This window comes from Triturus cristatus, chromosome 2_2 (genome assembly GCF_964204655.1).
Source record: "Triturus cristatus chromosome 2_2, aTriCri1.1, whole genome shotgun sequence".
Lineage (NCBI taxonomy): Eukaryota > Metazoa > Chordata > Amphibia > Caudata > Salamandridae > Triturus > Triturus cristatus.
In genome coordinates this window covers 854,004,525-854,019,859 of record NC_140582.1, presented here as the reverse complement: position 1 = coordinate 854,019,859, position 15,335 = coordinate 854,004,525, and the positions used below count along the sequence as shown (strand labels likewise).

At 49.2% G+C, this 15,335-nt stretch overlaps 1 protein-coding gene across 4 annotated transcripts in view; it reads left to right on the top strand.

The window, feature by feature from the left end:
• Positions 1-15,335, top strand: part of N4BP2 (NEDD4 binding protein 2) — a 1,530,410-nt gene that overhangs the window by 359,923 nt on the left and 1,155,152 nt on the right. For all 4 annotated transcript variants that reach the window (XM_085642232.1, XM_085642233.1, XM_085642234.1 and 1 more), the window contains one exon: positions 6,102-6,190. In XM_085642232.1, the coding sequence (XP_085498358.1) occupies positions 6,102-6,190 (89 nt within the window). The remainder of the gene's footprint in view (positions 1-6,101; positions 6,191-15,335) is intronic.

Genomic DNA, 15,335 nt, shown 5'->3' with positions numbered 1-15,335 from the left:
CCACACCATCTCAGGAGCTGTGTGATTCATTGGCCTCTGCATTTGAGGAAAAAATCAGACTCATCTTGAGTGGCCTCTCGACTCCGAGCCATGTGGCCCTGATGGAGTCCTCCCCACGGAAACCCCCTCACCCTTCGGGTGTTGAGGAGGTTAAGGGTGAACAACAATTATTATCCTGTTTTCCCACCCCGTCTTTGGAGGAATTCTGCATAGTGGCTAATGGTGTGTCGTCGGGTTCCCCTTTGGACCCCCTGCCACATAGGATATGGAAGGCCTTTCAGATAGAGTTGCTACCTCCGCTGTATACCATCTGCTGTCAGTCTCTGACCTCAGCCACGGTTCCTGATAGTTGGAAGCTTGCAATTGTGACACCGTTGCTAAAAAAGGCCTCTCTGGACCCGCTTTGTCCTGCCAGCTATAGACCCATATCGCTGCTTCCATTCCCTATAAAAATTCTAGAGAAGTTGGTCACAAGAACTCTATCAAACTTCCTGGAATCCAACGCCTGTTTGGATGCTGCCCAGTTTGGTTTCAGGCCGGCGCATGGGACCGAGACCGCCCTGATCACCGTGCTTGACGATCTGCGAACGCGTGTCGATATGGGTAAGGCAGCATTTTTGGTGCTGCTGGACATGTCGGCGGCGTTCGACACGGTGGATCACGCTGTCCTGCTGGATCGCCTCAAGGGGGCAGGCGTGGGTGGTCTGGCGCTGGGCTGGCTTGAATCCTACCTGGAAAATAGGCAGCAAGCAGTGGCTTTACCACCTTTTCGGTCAGATACACGTCAGGTGAAGCAGGGTGTACCACAGGGGTCTGCGATCAGCCCGATCCTCTTCAACTTATACCTCCGGCCCCTAATCAGTTTGATAAAATCTTTCGGCATCTCGGTTATCAATTATGCCGATGATACACAACTGATTTTTTCTTTTGAGGGAAAGGAGGCGGTTTCGAGGGACACTTTCCATCAGTGTATGTCGGAAACAGCAGAATGGCTCCGACTCAACTCACTCCAATTCAATGGGGCAAAGACTGAAGTGCTTCATTGTTCATTGGATCAGCCCTCCCGTACGTTACCAGAAGGTTTCTGGCCAGCTTCTATCTTAGGTACGGTGACAGCGGCGGAGTCGGCCCGTAACCTGGGGATTGTGTTCGAGCCGGGGCTGCAACTAAATGCCTCGGTGAATAAGACCATAGCTACGTGCATGGGCCTGCTTCGAGCCCTACGCAAAATCTTGCCGTTGCTCCCCCCACAGGCTCGAATAGAGGTGGTGCGCAGTACTATACTCAGTAGGTTAGACTACTGTAACGCACTACTTCTGGGGGCACCTAAGTCCTTAGTAGGTAGGCTGCAGAGGGTTCAAAACATGGCGGCCAAACTGGCTTTAGATCGACCTCGCTCTGCATCTTCTTCAGAAGCTTTGTCTGACCTCCATTGGCTGCCTGTTCAGCAGCGTATTGTCTTTAAAGCTGCCTGTGTTGTGTTCAGAGCGCTGCATGGGCTGGGACCGCTGCCACTTCAACACCTTTTTTCGTGGTACCAGGCTGCTAGACCTCTAAGATCCTCCTCGGCTTTTTTGACCATAGTCCCTAAATTTGTTAGAGTGAGGATGGGTGGTCGTGCCTTTGGTTTTACAGCAGCTAAGCTGTGGAATACTCTCCCTCTGTTGCTCAGGAGTAAGCAAGAATTCCCCTCCTTTAAAAGGGAGCTAAAGACCTATCTCTTTCCAAAGTAATGTAGTGTATCGGATCTGATGACTCACCTATGGTCCAGCGCCAGGATACCCTTGGGGTGACAGTTGCGCTCAACAAGAATTTAATACATACATACATACATACATACATATACTCACTTCGAGACAGTGAAACACCCCAGGGACACCCTCAGATGGGTGGTTTTGGAAGCGCACCCCACGATAACAGCTGGGGCCCTATTTAGGATCGAACAGAGCTGGGTTTATCGGCTTGCCACCAATAAACACGGCCTTAACGAAGACATACCCTGGCCAACCCTCAACAGATCCTAGTTTCCAGGTCCGGCACCATCTAACCTATTTGACCCTCCATATATGGTGGATCATCTTCTTTGGAGCTATACTGGGTCTGAGTTTACACTGGGAGGCCCCCACTCTTTAAACCTAATTACATTTTTCACATTATGGTCTCCTCGCTGGTCCCCCCCCATTGATGCAACCGTTTCCTCTGTATCCTTACAACGGTTGCTCTTCCGAGCCCATTATACTTTCCAATATGGCGCCCACATTAATCGGCCGAACACGCATCCTCCTAATATGGCCGCCGTCACCGCCACTTTCCGCAAGGTGGGTTTACTTTGCAGTGTGTCGCGGACATAGGTGACGTCCCTCCGTGCTCACTGACTCTGCGAGTATTAAGCCGCATACCCACAACAGACATTCACCTCCCGGATCCGGCAGTGCGGGTAGGTCTACCGTCAACTTGGCATGAAATCATTTTAAGTACCCGATTTTCTCTTCTGACGGGTTACTTGTAGCCTTCCTGCTGCACGAAGTGAGATTCGAGGGTGATGGCATTAGATATCATCGTTGATAGCAGTAAACCTAATACATGAGGCTCCAACTCCATGAGCCGGTGTGACCACGCTTGATACCATGCCCCCCATGGCACGGCGGTCATTCCGGACAGCCTGCCTCCGGATAGCGGGTTCAGGCGGGTCACGTTCCGCTCATTCTGTTTTGCACGGGCCCCATCGCTGGGTCCTGACTTTCAGCCGCCTCTCTATTGACTCTCGTTGCATGGAGGGGCTGCATTTTGATCCTTCAACTAGTGGGAACATATCCCACGACTTCTTCGCATTAACCTTGATGTACTTTTAACCCCCTCCCCCGTCAAACCCTCTCCCCTTTTTAGGACACATGTTACTTTAACGTGTCTGACACATGCCGCGATTTGATGGGGCCAATTGCTTTCAACATTTAGGTGAGTTGTTCAAATGTCACCACTCTGCTGTTTTTTTAATACTACACTCTCTCACTTGAGCTCACTGTTCTTTACATGTCACTTGGTTTTATTGTTTCACGGTGCACTTGACCAGTGTGACATAAGAATGGCTGATTTCACATTTTCTCAGCCACCTTGACTAATAAGGTCCACCATAGTTACGTGAGTGCACACTATGGTGATGTTTATGGGAGGAAAACGCAGTGATCCCTAAAACCAAGCAGTCTTTCTATATCAAGGTATATTAATTGTTCCTTTGTTTTGTAGATTGGCTGCCACATCAACAGGTACTACACCTCAATAAGGTAACATTAGCACCACTTTACCTTAGCCACTAGTGTGGATTGACCATTTTTCACGAGGTCCTGAGGAATTGCCGCTAGATCATCCTGACTACTAGGCAAGAAACATGTCGACCGCATGAGACTGAGGGCAACACCCTGCAGCATCATCGCAGAGGGTCGCCACTCCTTTTTAATCAGGGCAGAAGGCATGGTCATTAAAATTGTTTCGCCCAACTCTTCCTGTTCCCTGTTTTAACTCACTAGGTCTAGTTGACCACACACATTCACACTTCTACACTCTAGAGGCCCCATACACCCATTGCACCATACGGCAAGGAATAAAAGATCTCCGCCAAAGAGCCCCTGCAAAGGGTCCCCGTCGGGTATTGCAGCGCCGACCTGACGTGCAGCATACCCGATGATGAAGCATGACACCCAGCGGGCTGGGTGTGTGAGGGCTCTCATTCCGAAAGGAAGGATTTCCTACCTCATTTCGTAATAGACCTATTAATCTCTTCTTGTAATCTCACCACAACCTCCCCTACTTCCCCTGTAAGAACGGCATACCTCTTTTTTATAATTTGATCAGGGCTTGTATGCTGGACCTTTTCCAAAAGCCCTTGTAGTGAAGATCATTATCTATATACGTACAATGCTAAGTTAACACAACCGCGTTAGATGTTAGAAAGCCATCTTGCCGCTTTTGCTGCTTTTGCACATGACACTGTAGTCACATGTTATTAATTGAGAAATGCTTGCTCGACTTTGCTTCAATGAGAACTGTCTGTTGTTCACATCCCAAACAGTGAGCAGCGACCTTGGTCTGCACATCGTGTAAAGAAACAGTCTGGGTCGCTAGACGGTGCATGTTGTTGGGTTCAGGTTGATCGGCCCACTATTTAGCCATAACACGCACACAGCTGCAAATACCTGAAAGTGGGGTGCTTTTAATATTGCAGTGTTACATGTTTTTCATTACATTCAGAAAAAGAGCTTTCCCAGGAGCAGAGCCTAGCTGATCCTGTGATGTGATCTCACTGAGCTGATCTTTACGGTATGGGGTTCCCCATTCAAGCCTAGAGACCTTTTACTAGTCTAATAATAATATTAGTTTGCTAGCGAAAGGAAGATGGCTGAGATCCACTGTCATTTTAGTATGATTGCTCCTTTCATTTTCTATGGTATTGTAACTCTGCTGATGGTTTTGATTTTAATCATTTGTCTGCTTATGTTAGCCAAAGTACTGCATCTTAGGACACGAGGTTTATAAAATAAACTCTTTAAACTTTACCGTGTCTCTGTTTATTCTGTTGTGGACTGATATGAGAATAATTCTGAACAGGTATTTCTGATTCCCACCATTCCTGAGAAATACACTAAGTCGCTTGTTCTGGGTTGTCTATACATTGGGACCACCGAGAAAAACCTCGGATAACGAATGGGACACTGATGCTGGTCGGATAAGGGGTTCTGGGTTCTGAGGTGAGTTTTTGGTACACTGCAATTCACTGAGGTCCTGGTTTCCTGTGCATAGTTCTGTGCATAAGCAGAATCCCTGCAACACCCTACTGTCCCCTCTTTGATTGCGCTCGCCCCAACTCCCAATGAACAGACAAGCGGAGTCAATGGGACTCCAATCCCTGTGGCTGCTTCTAAGCGAGGTACCACCATTGTCCAGTAGGACTGAACCGAAGCACACGCCGAGGCTATATGCAAGAAGGTGGCACCAACCTTTCCGCATTGCGAACAGGCAGCATTCCTTGCGGGTATAGCCTGTTGATGGTGTGTGTGGGGGGGGGGGGTGACACATGTGCAGTGCACAAAATAGAAATGTAACAGTTTGAAGCGATTAGTACAAGATACAGTTCAAACAAGGTTCAGCGCCATCTCCCAATACGTATCGGAGGTCAGTATCTCCATGTCTCCCTCTCACGCCCTTCATGCAGGATACTGCCTCGCTGCATGATGTTCCTAAGGGCTTTGTACAAATGAGTGATGAGATGGGGCCCCTCCCCCATCCTCTGATGGATGCTTGGCAGCCGGGAAATCCACCCAGAGATCCCTGGCCACACTCTCCATCTTGGCATAATGAAGAAAATGAGCCGGTCCCACCCCTAAGGAGTCCTGTACATCCTGGAGTGATATGAAGATCTCCCCAGGGTAGAGGTCACCCGCTTCCAGACAACCCCCTTTCCTTCACCGCTCCATAGACATGGTGGAGTCCATGTTTCTGAGGTGCACCTGATCCCACAGTTTCAGTTCTCTACGAATCATGTTGATAGTTACGCGGCATTTGAAGGTGTTCTGTTGTTTGAACTTGGGGATTTGGTGTATTAATTATGATTTATATTATTCCTTTACAAGTGTTGAGACGTCCTCATAGACTTGGGGCAGGGGACGTACTGTTGTAAATATTACCTCATTACCCTGAACCTCACCTGTTTTTCTGTGTGGGTAGTTCTTAGTCACCCACTCTCCTGGTTATCTAACCCTCCCACTTTTTCCCTTGAGGTATGTAGCGCAGTCATTCTCGTCGGCCTCATACGTTGCATTATGTATACCCCTATGGCAGTATCTTAGAAAACCAACAGTACGGAAGGTCAGTTATAATAATAAGAATTGGGTACACATATTTTGATATTTTTGCAATTTATAAAGTTCTGTATGCTTCTAAGCAACTTAGTGGGGCTCATCTGAAAAAATTGTATTTACAAGGGCCAGTTGTGCTTCTCAGAGTAAACGGATGTAAAAAACAAATAATTTAAAAAAAAGCATCATTTGATATGAATACTTTTACTGATAGTGAATTGTGATTTATTGTCATTTTTTTTTTTTATCTAGCCAAAGAAGCTTTTAAGAAGAAACTTTCTCCTATAATTATTGACAACACCAACTTACGTGCATGGGAGATGAAACCTTATGTTGCTATGGTAAGTATGAAATGTTACTTTAACTATGTGTTTGTATGTATAGTTGATTATTAATAGCTCAGTTTCTGTATGTTGTTATAAACATTTGTACAGTATTTGTGCAGTGATTTGAATATGAAAGCTTGTGAGGGGAAACTTTGTAATGTGCTTTTTCCCAGCTAGCGTTGAGGAAATTCTGGATTCCTCTAATGACATGGAAGTGAGTATTATACTTTAAAAGTCTTTTGAAAATCAATAGCAGCAAAACAGGGAAACAGTTAATCCAAGACATGTTACATTTTCGAGAAAACGTGTGTAAAGATCGAAATCAGGAATGACCAAATCCCTTCTATCTCTGAACTAAAGGTGCCTCCTGGCGAGAAAAAACTCTGATCATCGTAGATCAATTTGCTTTCTGTACCCTCTCTTCAATGACTTTCTCAGCACTGTACAATCCATTTCAGCACTTCTTTTTTGTCAAATCATCTCTACCTGACAGTCCAGCTCCACTCTTTCTTTTTTTATTCATAAATATTTTTATTGATTGTATTGTGTATAATACAAGGTGCTCAAAAACACACCAACAACTGCATTGTACTGGAGATACATTCAAACCAAGTGGTACAAGTACAGCACATTCTGTAAATTCGATGTCGGTGATCAGTTCAGCTATAGGTAGTATGATTTAAAGCACTAAGCCTGTGATGGGTTTAGGGGGTGAGTGGGACGTAGCCCACCTTCATTATCTTCCAGGTCTATATCATAGTATTTCATCCAGGTGCCCCATATTTCACAGAACTTCCTCAGGCAACCTCTGACTTTGTACGTTACCCTCTCCGCCGTCATCTAAAGGTTTACCTCTACTCTCCATACTCTGATGGTCAGCTGCTGTTGTGCTACCCAGTGCTTTACCACGTCTCATTTGGCCACTGTCATTCCCAGTTTGCTAAAGAGGAACTTGGCTCAGGGAATATCGACTTCCGTCGGTATGGCCAAGAGGATATATTTGGAGTCTGCAGGGATGGTTTCCCCCAGTATCTTATACAATTCTCCTAGTATGGCAGTCCAATATTTGTGTATCTTGGTGCATTTCCATAATGGTGTAGGAACGTTCCCTACTCTGTGTCGGTTCGGAGACAACTGGGTGCCTCCGCCCTGACCATTCCATGCCAGCTGGGCCTGTCGTAGTACGCCTGATAAAGGATCTTAAATTGAATCAGCCTTAATCTGGATTTGATTGCTGTTTCTCTTGGGTGCATCTGGGCCACAACCCAGGTTGTGTCATCTAGCTCGCCTACATCCTTCTCCCACCTGTTCCTCGATTTGCTGTAGGTTGTTGGGCATATTATTATCTATGGTTGTGTATGTCCATGAGACTGCCTTGGCCTCTATTTCACCCTGGAGCAATCTTCCCTCCAGTGGGGCGTATCCAGTGATGTCTGTGGTGTTCAATTTTTCGGTCCCCCATGCATGTTTAAATTTTAAATATTTAAAATACTGTGTCCTACTATGTTGGTATTCTTTTTGTAATGACCTAAACAAGATCAGGATCCCTTCTTCCAGAAGGTCACCCAACTTGGATATCCCAGTCGTGTCCCAGATACTATATCCTTTTAGTTTCCCTATTTCTTTCAGAAATGCCCCTGCCCAGAGGGGGGTTTCTCGGGTGATCCTTCTATCCCATCCTATATATTTCCCTACTCTTGTCCAGGCTTCTACCATTGTCTGTGGTGCAGGCAATAATTTCCGTACTCTGCCCCCTCCATACAGATAGTGTAGGTAGGAGTTAGATTGGAATTGCAATCTCTCCAACACGTAGGTGCGGTGGTCTCCAGGTGCGTAGCACCAATCATTGACCACTGCTAGGTGCTCTGGCCAATAGTAAGCTTGTACTTTCCCATCTATTTTAATGAACATCTCGTCAGACACTTTGTGATAAGTGTTTTGTAGAATATAAAGGAGTTTGGGCAACGTTATAATTTTGTACATGGCGACCATTCCCAATAATGTGAGGGGAAGAACCCTCCCACCTTTATAAGTCTCCATAGAACTCCACCAGTACTCTCCCGATGTTTCAGTTCAGACTTCTCTCTCTCTGGCTAATATCTTCGTCATCACCTTTGTTTCAATGTTCAGGGGCGTAATTGGTTGGTAGAAGCTACATTTGGTGTCAGGTTACCCTGACTTGTGGATCACCACTATTGTGGCGTGGTTAAGATCTGGCTGGAGGGTTCCCTCTTTCGTTGCTGTCGTATAAATTTCTTTTTTTCTTAAACATCTTTTTATTGAAAGAAATTTTGCTTTTAATATAGGTGGCACAATTTTCAGGTATTGCACATCATATCAATCATGTGATAACAGTATTATGATCAACATACAGCATTACAGTTATGAAAGAAGGAGACAAAATGCGTCATAATGGTGCATGTACTACAATGGCAGCGTTACCGGAACTCTGTTGCCAGGACATCATAAGCGTTTCACATTATCTCTGTATGTGATGTCAGCGCCAAGAGTCAATTAACGATGCCCATTTAAGTAAACTATAACTAACAATAAAGAAATCTAAAACACCAAAGAGCGCCATCTGTAGCGTGTGGAAACTACACCGTGGGGGAGGAGTGCGAGAGAGTGTGAGGGTCAATACATTGCGAGAGTGAGAAAAACGGTGATGGCGAAGTATAGGGAAATGATGCCGACGTGCGGAGGGTCCACAATGGTTGCTTACTGTGTCTGATCCACCGGGCCAGAACAGTGGCGATCCCCACCTGTCTGTCGAGGAGAGGAGGAAGAGAAAGGGGGGGGGGGGGAGAGAGGGATAGCATTTCCTGGCATGACAATGGCAGTCTCGGAAGGGGGCTGCGAGGCTCGTTCCACAGTATCTGGGTGCGTGAGGTGTTTGAGGAGTTCATCCCAGGTCTGCGCGATCGTATATTTGCGTAACCCCGCAATTTCCTCTTTATGTAGCGTATTGCTCTCGGCTTGTGCCCATATCATAAAGGACTTCTCCCAGCTAGCTGGTGTTGGTGGGTCAGTGTGCTTCCAACGTTTTGTGATGAGGCGCCTTGCCGTTATCAAGCACAGGTCTATGAATCTGGATGTTATTCTATTCTTTTTTGTCCGTGTGTGCAGCCCCAGAATACAGATTTCCCAGGTAAAAGGCAGGGGGACCGTAGTGCATTTTGTCAAGGCATCCACCACTGCCTGCCAGTAGGACTGCAGGGAGGTACAAAACCATAGCATGTGCAGCAGATCAGCGCCTATTAGTTGACATCGGGGGCAAGCAGAAGTATCTAGGTGGAAGTAGTCATTTATCTTATCAGGGGAGAGGTACGCTTTATGAATTATATATGTCTGGATAAGTTTGAATCTTGAGTTGCGTGGTATGTAAGTGGATCCGGCCGCTATCATTTCCCACTCCTTGTCAGTCCATAGATGCCCCCTGTCTGCAGCCCACCTCTCACGCAGTCTCGTCAGTGGTTTCAGCGTGTGCGTCAGGAGTGCCTTTGTCAGCCAGTGTACCACGTGTGAGCCCTCACCCATCACATGTAGGTATTGCATAAGTAAATGCGTTTGGTGTTCGGTAGTGATGTCTCCCCAGGTTGCCGTCAAGGTGCGCACTATTGCTGCATATAAGAGGAAGTGGCCAGCTGGGAAGTCATTTTCCCTGGATAGTGTGTCAAACGGGAGAAGGGTGCTCTCCGCATATAAATCTCCCACCGCGTCTAAGCCCGCCTCATGCCACGCTTGTAGTTCAGCGTCGGACACTCTCCCCCTACCCCTGGGAGTTCCCAACAGTGGTATTAGTGGAGCATAAGGAAGCGTGTCGCGGGTCAAATAGAAGCTTCTCCTGAAGCACTTATGGGCCAGTGACACATAGATCTGGGGTGGACAGGGGAGCTGATTTATGGGGTGGAAAAGGTAATACAGCCGGGACTGTGGCCACAGCGTTGTCGTAGTCGCTGTTATTCCGTGCCCACTCCATTTTGACAACCATTGCAACTGGGAAGCCAGGTAATACAATTCCATATTCGGAACCGCAAGACCGCCGCTGCTCATGGGCGCAAATAGTTTGCTTAGCGCTATTCGGGGCCTGCCTTTGTTCCAAATCAGATCGCGGAGAATGCCCTCCAGACTCCGGTGAATCTTCACTGGGACATACACTGGGAGGTTAGAGAAATAATATAGCAACCATGGCAAAACTACCATTTTCGTCAAAGTTACGCGGCTCATCATGCCCAACGGAAGTGTCTTCCAGACCCGGACCTGTGCTCTGATTGCCGGTATGGCCCGCACCAAATTGCCATCTAAGATGTCTACCGGGGATCTGTAGATATATATGCCCAGGTACCTGAACATGGATGGATACCAAGTCAGCGCGGCTCCATTGATAGTGATGGGCTCGTCAGCCACCCTATTGACAAAAGAATAAACTCCAGACTTCGTCCAGTTTACTTTGAGCCCCGACAGTCGCTCAAATTGCCGGAAGACGTCCGCTATGACCGGTGGTATAGTCCACAAATCTCTAATATACAACAATAAGTCATCTGCGTATAGCGAGACCGTGTGTAGCCCGTCTCCCAGCGGTATGCCCCAGCCACCCCGATTGGCCCTGAGTAATTTCGCCAGCGGTTCCATAGCTAGGGAAAAGAGCAGTGGGGACAACGGACATCCTTGCCGCGTCCCTCATCTGATTCTCAAGGCATCAGAGATTAGCTTCCCCGTCTTGACCCGTACCGTAGGGCGTTGGTAAAGGAGGCCTACCATCTGTATGTAGTCGTCCCCCTGCTCATATTTGCGCAAGACCGCCGCCAGGTAGGGCCATTCTAGGAAGTCAAAAGCTTTTCCAAATCAAGAACTAAGCATCCGGAGTATGGCCAGTCATGGGGGGCATACGTATGCACGCGGAATAGCCGCCGTATTTTTACGGAGGTGCTTCTAGTAGGGACAAAGCCGTTCTGGTCAGGGTGGATCAGTGTCTTCACCAGTGGAGCTAAGCGTTTAGCCAACACAGATGCAAATATTTTGTATTCTGTATTGAGGAGTGCCAGGGAGCGATAGGAGCAGAGGAGTTGGGGGTCTCGGCCCGGCTTAAGCAGGGAGACAAGGGTCGCCTCATTTTGTGTAGTCGTGAGTGAGGAGTCCTCTATAGTGGCCGTGTACAGGGTCAATAAGTGTGGAAGCAAGATATCTGAGTATGCCTTATAAAATTCCGCGGGCAAACCGTCGGGGCCCGGGGATTTGCCATTAGATAGCGAAAAGATGCTGTCACGTATTTCCTCCTCCAGAAGAGGGACATTGAGCTCTTCCTGCTGTTCGGGGGTGGGCCGCGGCAACTCGGCTCCTGTCAGGAAGGATTGAAGCTCGGCGGGTGTAGATTGAGCTTGGGACAGATATAGATGAGCGTAATGTGAAGTAAACTCATCATGAATGGCTGCCTGGGTGTACACCACAGTGTCCTGCGGAGTACGCACAGATGTGATTGGCGGAGTCAGAAGATCCTGTCGGATCAGCCACGAAAGCAACCTGCCTGCCTTGTCCTGCTGGTGGTGAGTCCTCGCAGAGTGCGCCGTATAATTTAAACAGCGCAATCTATCCAGGAGCCGAGTGCGCCTCCCGCACATCGGACAAGGTGTCCTTGGCATCCATGTCCTCACCCTGTTCAAGCATAGCTAAGCTCTGTTATAGTCTGAGCAAGTCCTTCTCCAGCTGTTTGCGCATGCCCGCTTGTGTGTGTAGGCAGTGGCCATGCATCACCACCTTGAAAGCATCCCATTCTATTTGGACAGCGGATGCCGGGCCTGCATTATCATCAAAATATTGATCGATGGCGGTGGCCAAGGAGCCACGGAAAGGGGCATCTAATAAGACATCCGGCTACAGCCGCCAAGTGGGGATCGGGGGACGGGCGTCTGCCCACTGCAGGTCTGGGGTGTGGGGATTATGATCTGAGTGAGTTCGGCCCAGATAGTGCGCCGAGACTACATAAGGCAACAAGGCGGCAGACGTCATGAAACGGTCAAGGCGAACATGCAGCCTGTGGGCCCCCGAGTAATAGGAGTATACCCTGTCAGTCGGGTGTGAGTGTCTCCATGCATCAATCAGGTTCCATTGTGACGCCCAGCCGGTTAACGCTCTCATGGCATGTACTGTGCTCGTGCCTGGGAGGGGGGGAAACGACCGGTCCAGCCCTGCATCTAATACACTGTTGTAGTCACCACCTAGCAGCATAAGGACGTCATGCCAGGGCGCTATAACTTGTGAGATATGATCAAGGAACGCCCCTTGTTCTGTATTAGGGACATACAGCGAGGCGAGCACTACTTGTCTGCCATCTAATGCGCCGTGCACCACTACATACCTACCCTCAGTATCTATTTTGACATCCGTGGCTTTAAAAGGGACCACCGGTCTGACCCAAATTAACGCTCCTCGGGCAAATGCTGAGTATCCTGTGGCGTATAATTGACCCCACCATCGGTGGTGCAGGCACGATAGCTCAGTTTTGGACAAATGGGTTGCTTGTAATAGTGCTATCTGTATATGGTGTCGCTTGAGGTAGGAGTATATTTGATAGCGTTGTGATGGAGTGTGTATGCCCTGCACGTTCCATGTGCCTAATTTAACGGAGGCCATAGTGTGAGAAGAATGTGAGCAGAAGAGGAAGAACACACACACATGCAGACCCCGCAAGCAATGAGTATAGTCTCATTATTGATACCCATGGCCCTGAGTGGTAAAAAATAATTAAGCTTCCACGCATGTTAGATGGCAATATAAACATTTTAAAAAAATCAACAAATAATTCCAAAAGGGCGAATTTGCAACAGGCAATCGTCCAAACCTTGTACCAAGACAACATTCACACAGTGACTAAGGGGTGTGCTAAGCACTACGTGATGAGCAAAGGATATGTGAGTATCTTGAAAAAAGTCTCGGGAGCTCCCCGACTGCCGGCCAATCATGATTGGGCGATCGACCGATCAAACAACATCGCAGCCCGGTGGTCCATGCTGACTCAGGAATAACGGGTGAATGGGCAGTTCAGGGAGGGAGAGGAGCCTCAGGACGATCGTAGGAGCAGAGTTCAAGGCACAGCCAGGCTGCAACTGTGTCAGAGATCCCAGGGGACTGCAGCACCAAACGGCGCAGGGCAGGGCAGGCCAGGTCCGCCGGCCCCAGCAGTCAGTGGAGACATGTCAGATAAGCGATGATCCAATACAGCTTTGTTAGACAATGGTGTCGGACGTCTGTGGAGTTACGTTAGGCAGTTCATAAGAGTCTTGGGAGGCCTGCTGGTCGTCAGAAAAATCATTGTCACTGGTTGGGTCCCGGTCTTGACGGCTCGAGACAGAAGCATGGTCCTCCAGCTGGGAGCCTGTGATATCTTCACGGTGCTCGCTCAGCGCCTGGCTTTGATCTGGTCCAGCCGACTGCGAGGTCTGAGAATGCCTCCGCTGTCTGCCAGCACGGTGGCGACGGGAGGGTGTAGTGCGTAACTGCCGTTGCCGGCCAGCGGGTGCCTCTCCAGTGTTTGTGGGGGCATAAGAGTCCATCCATTCTGCTGCTTGCTCTGGGGTTTGGAAGAAGTGAGTCTTTCCATTGGCAACTACACAAAGGCGTGCAGGGAATAGGAGAGAGTATTGCAAGTTGTGTTGTCTGAGGCGAGTTTTGACTGCCATATAGGAGTGTCTCTGCTTTTGGACTTGTATCGTGTAGTCCGGAAAGAACATTATTTTATGGTTATCGACCTGAATGTCCCATAGCTTCCTCGTTTCCTGCAATATGGCGTCTCTGTCCCTGTAATTGAGGAGGCGGATCAGGAACGGTCGTGGGTTAAAGCCTGTTGGCAAAGGCCTCGCAGGCACCCTGTGAGCCCGCTCCACTACAAAATGAGATGAGAGAGTGCCTTCGGGGAGCAAAGAACGGAGCCAGGTCTCGGTGTACACAGCTGGATCTTTCCCCTCCTGGACCTCCGCCTGGCCCACCACTCGCACGTTGTTGCGTCTTGACCGCCCTTCGGCATCCTCGACCCTATCCTCCAGGAACTCGACGCGGTTGAGCAGGTTTTGTATTTGTTGGTCTGCGGCCGCAACCTGCGGAGCGATGTCGGCGATGTCAGCTTCTGTGGCAGTGGTGCGGTCCGTCAGCTTGCGGTGATCTGCTCACAAATGTGTAAGGTCTATAGCTACCCAGTCGATTTTATTTTCTAAGGAAGTACGCACTTGTTGGAGGGTCTCACCTAGCTTCTCGACTGCCGCCAGAACAGCATCCAATTTGCCAGAGGTGGAGTCTGTGACAGTTTGCGCCGCCATCTTATGAGCTTTACTCCTAAAGGACAGAGGCGAGGTTAGGGCACCTCCCGCACTCACCTTAGCGCGAGTGCCGTGGGACATGTGGCTGAGGCCGCGGTTGCGTGGCGTCTACTGATACAATCCGGTCAAGGAGCAGAAGCACCTGCTCAGCACGGAAGAGGCCGCCGCGTCAGGGCAGGCGCTGCAGGGAGAAGAAGCCAGAGCATAGCACATTTGGATGTCCACGGCATAGGATGGTGAGGCCTGTGGGCAGCAACCAATGGAAGAGCGTGGTGTCAGGATCCAAAGCGCGGCCCAACTTGGCGCATGAGGGAGGCAGATCCGTGTCACTGGATCCAGTATCTCAGGAGTGGGGTCTGTATCTAAACCTTGGCGCCAGGAGGGGTGCGGCCCCTGCGACAGTAAGGGGAGTCAGACCAAATGTCAGAGTCGCCGTGACAAGATGTCCACTGGTCAATTACAGAAGGGCGCGGGCGTGGAGCACACGTAGTGCATCCGTCCAGCGGCACACAGGCAGTGAATATTCCTCGCCACACCCGGGTGCCTTTGTCAAGGATGTAGCAGTGGGCGGATATTGGAGCAGGGCCGCAGGGGTCACAGTCTTGCCTCCCAGTGGAGGATAGCAGCGTAGGTGGAAATGTGGCTATGCGGCAGCTGTGCGTGGCAGTCAAAGCAATGGAGGCACCACTGTGCGGCCACAGGGTGCAGAGCTGGAAGAGGACCATCGGCCGCACCCCACCCTGATCACCAGAGCCACTACTCCCAGGATCCAACCGGCGGAGCTCGATAGAGGCCGGGGGGGGAGGGGGCACTGGAGGGTACCACTCAAGAAGTCTGAGATCACCAGGGCC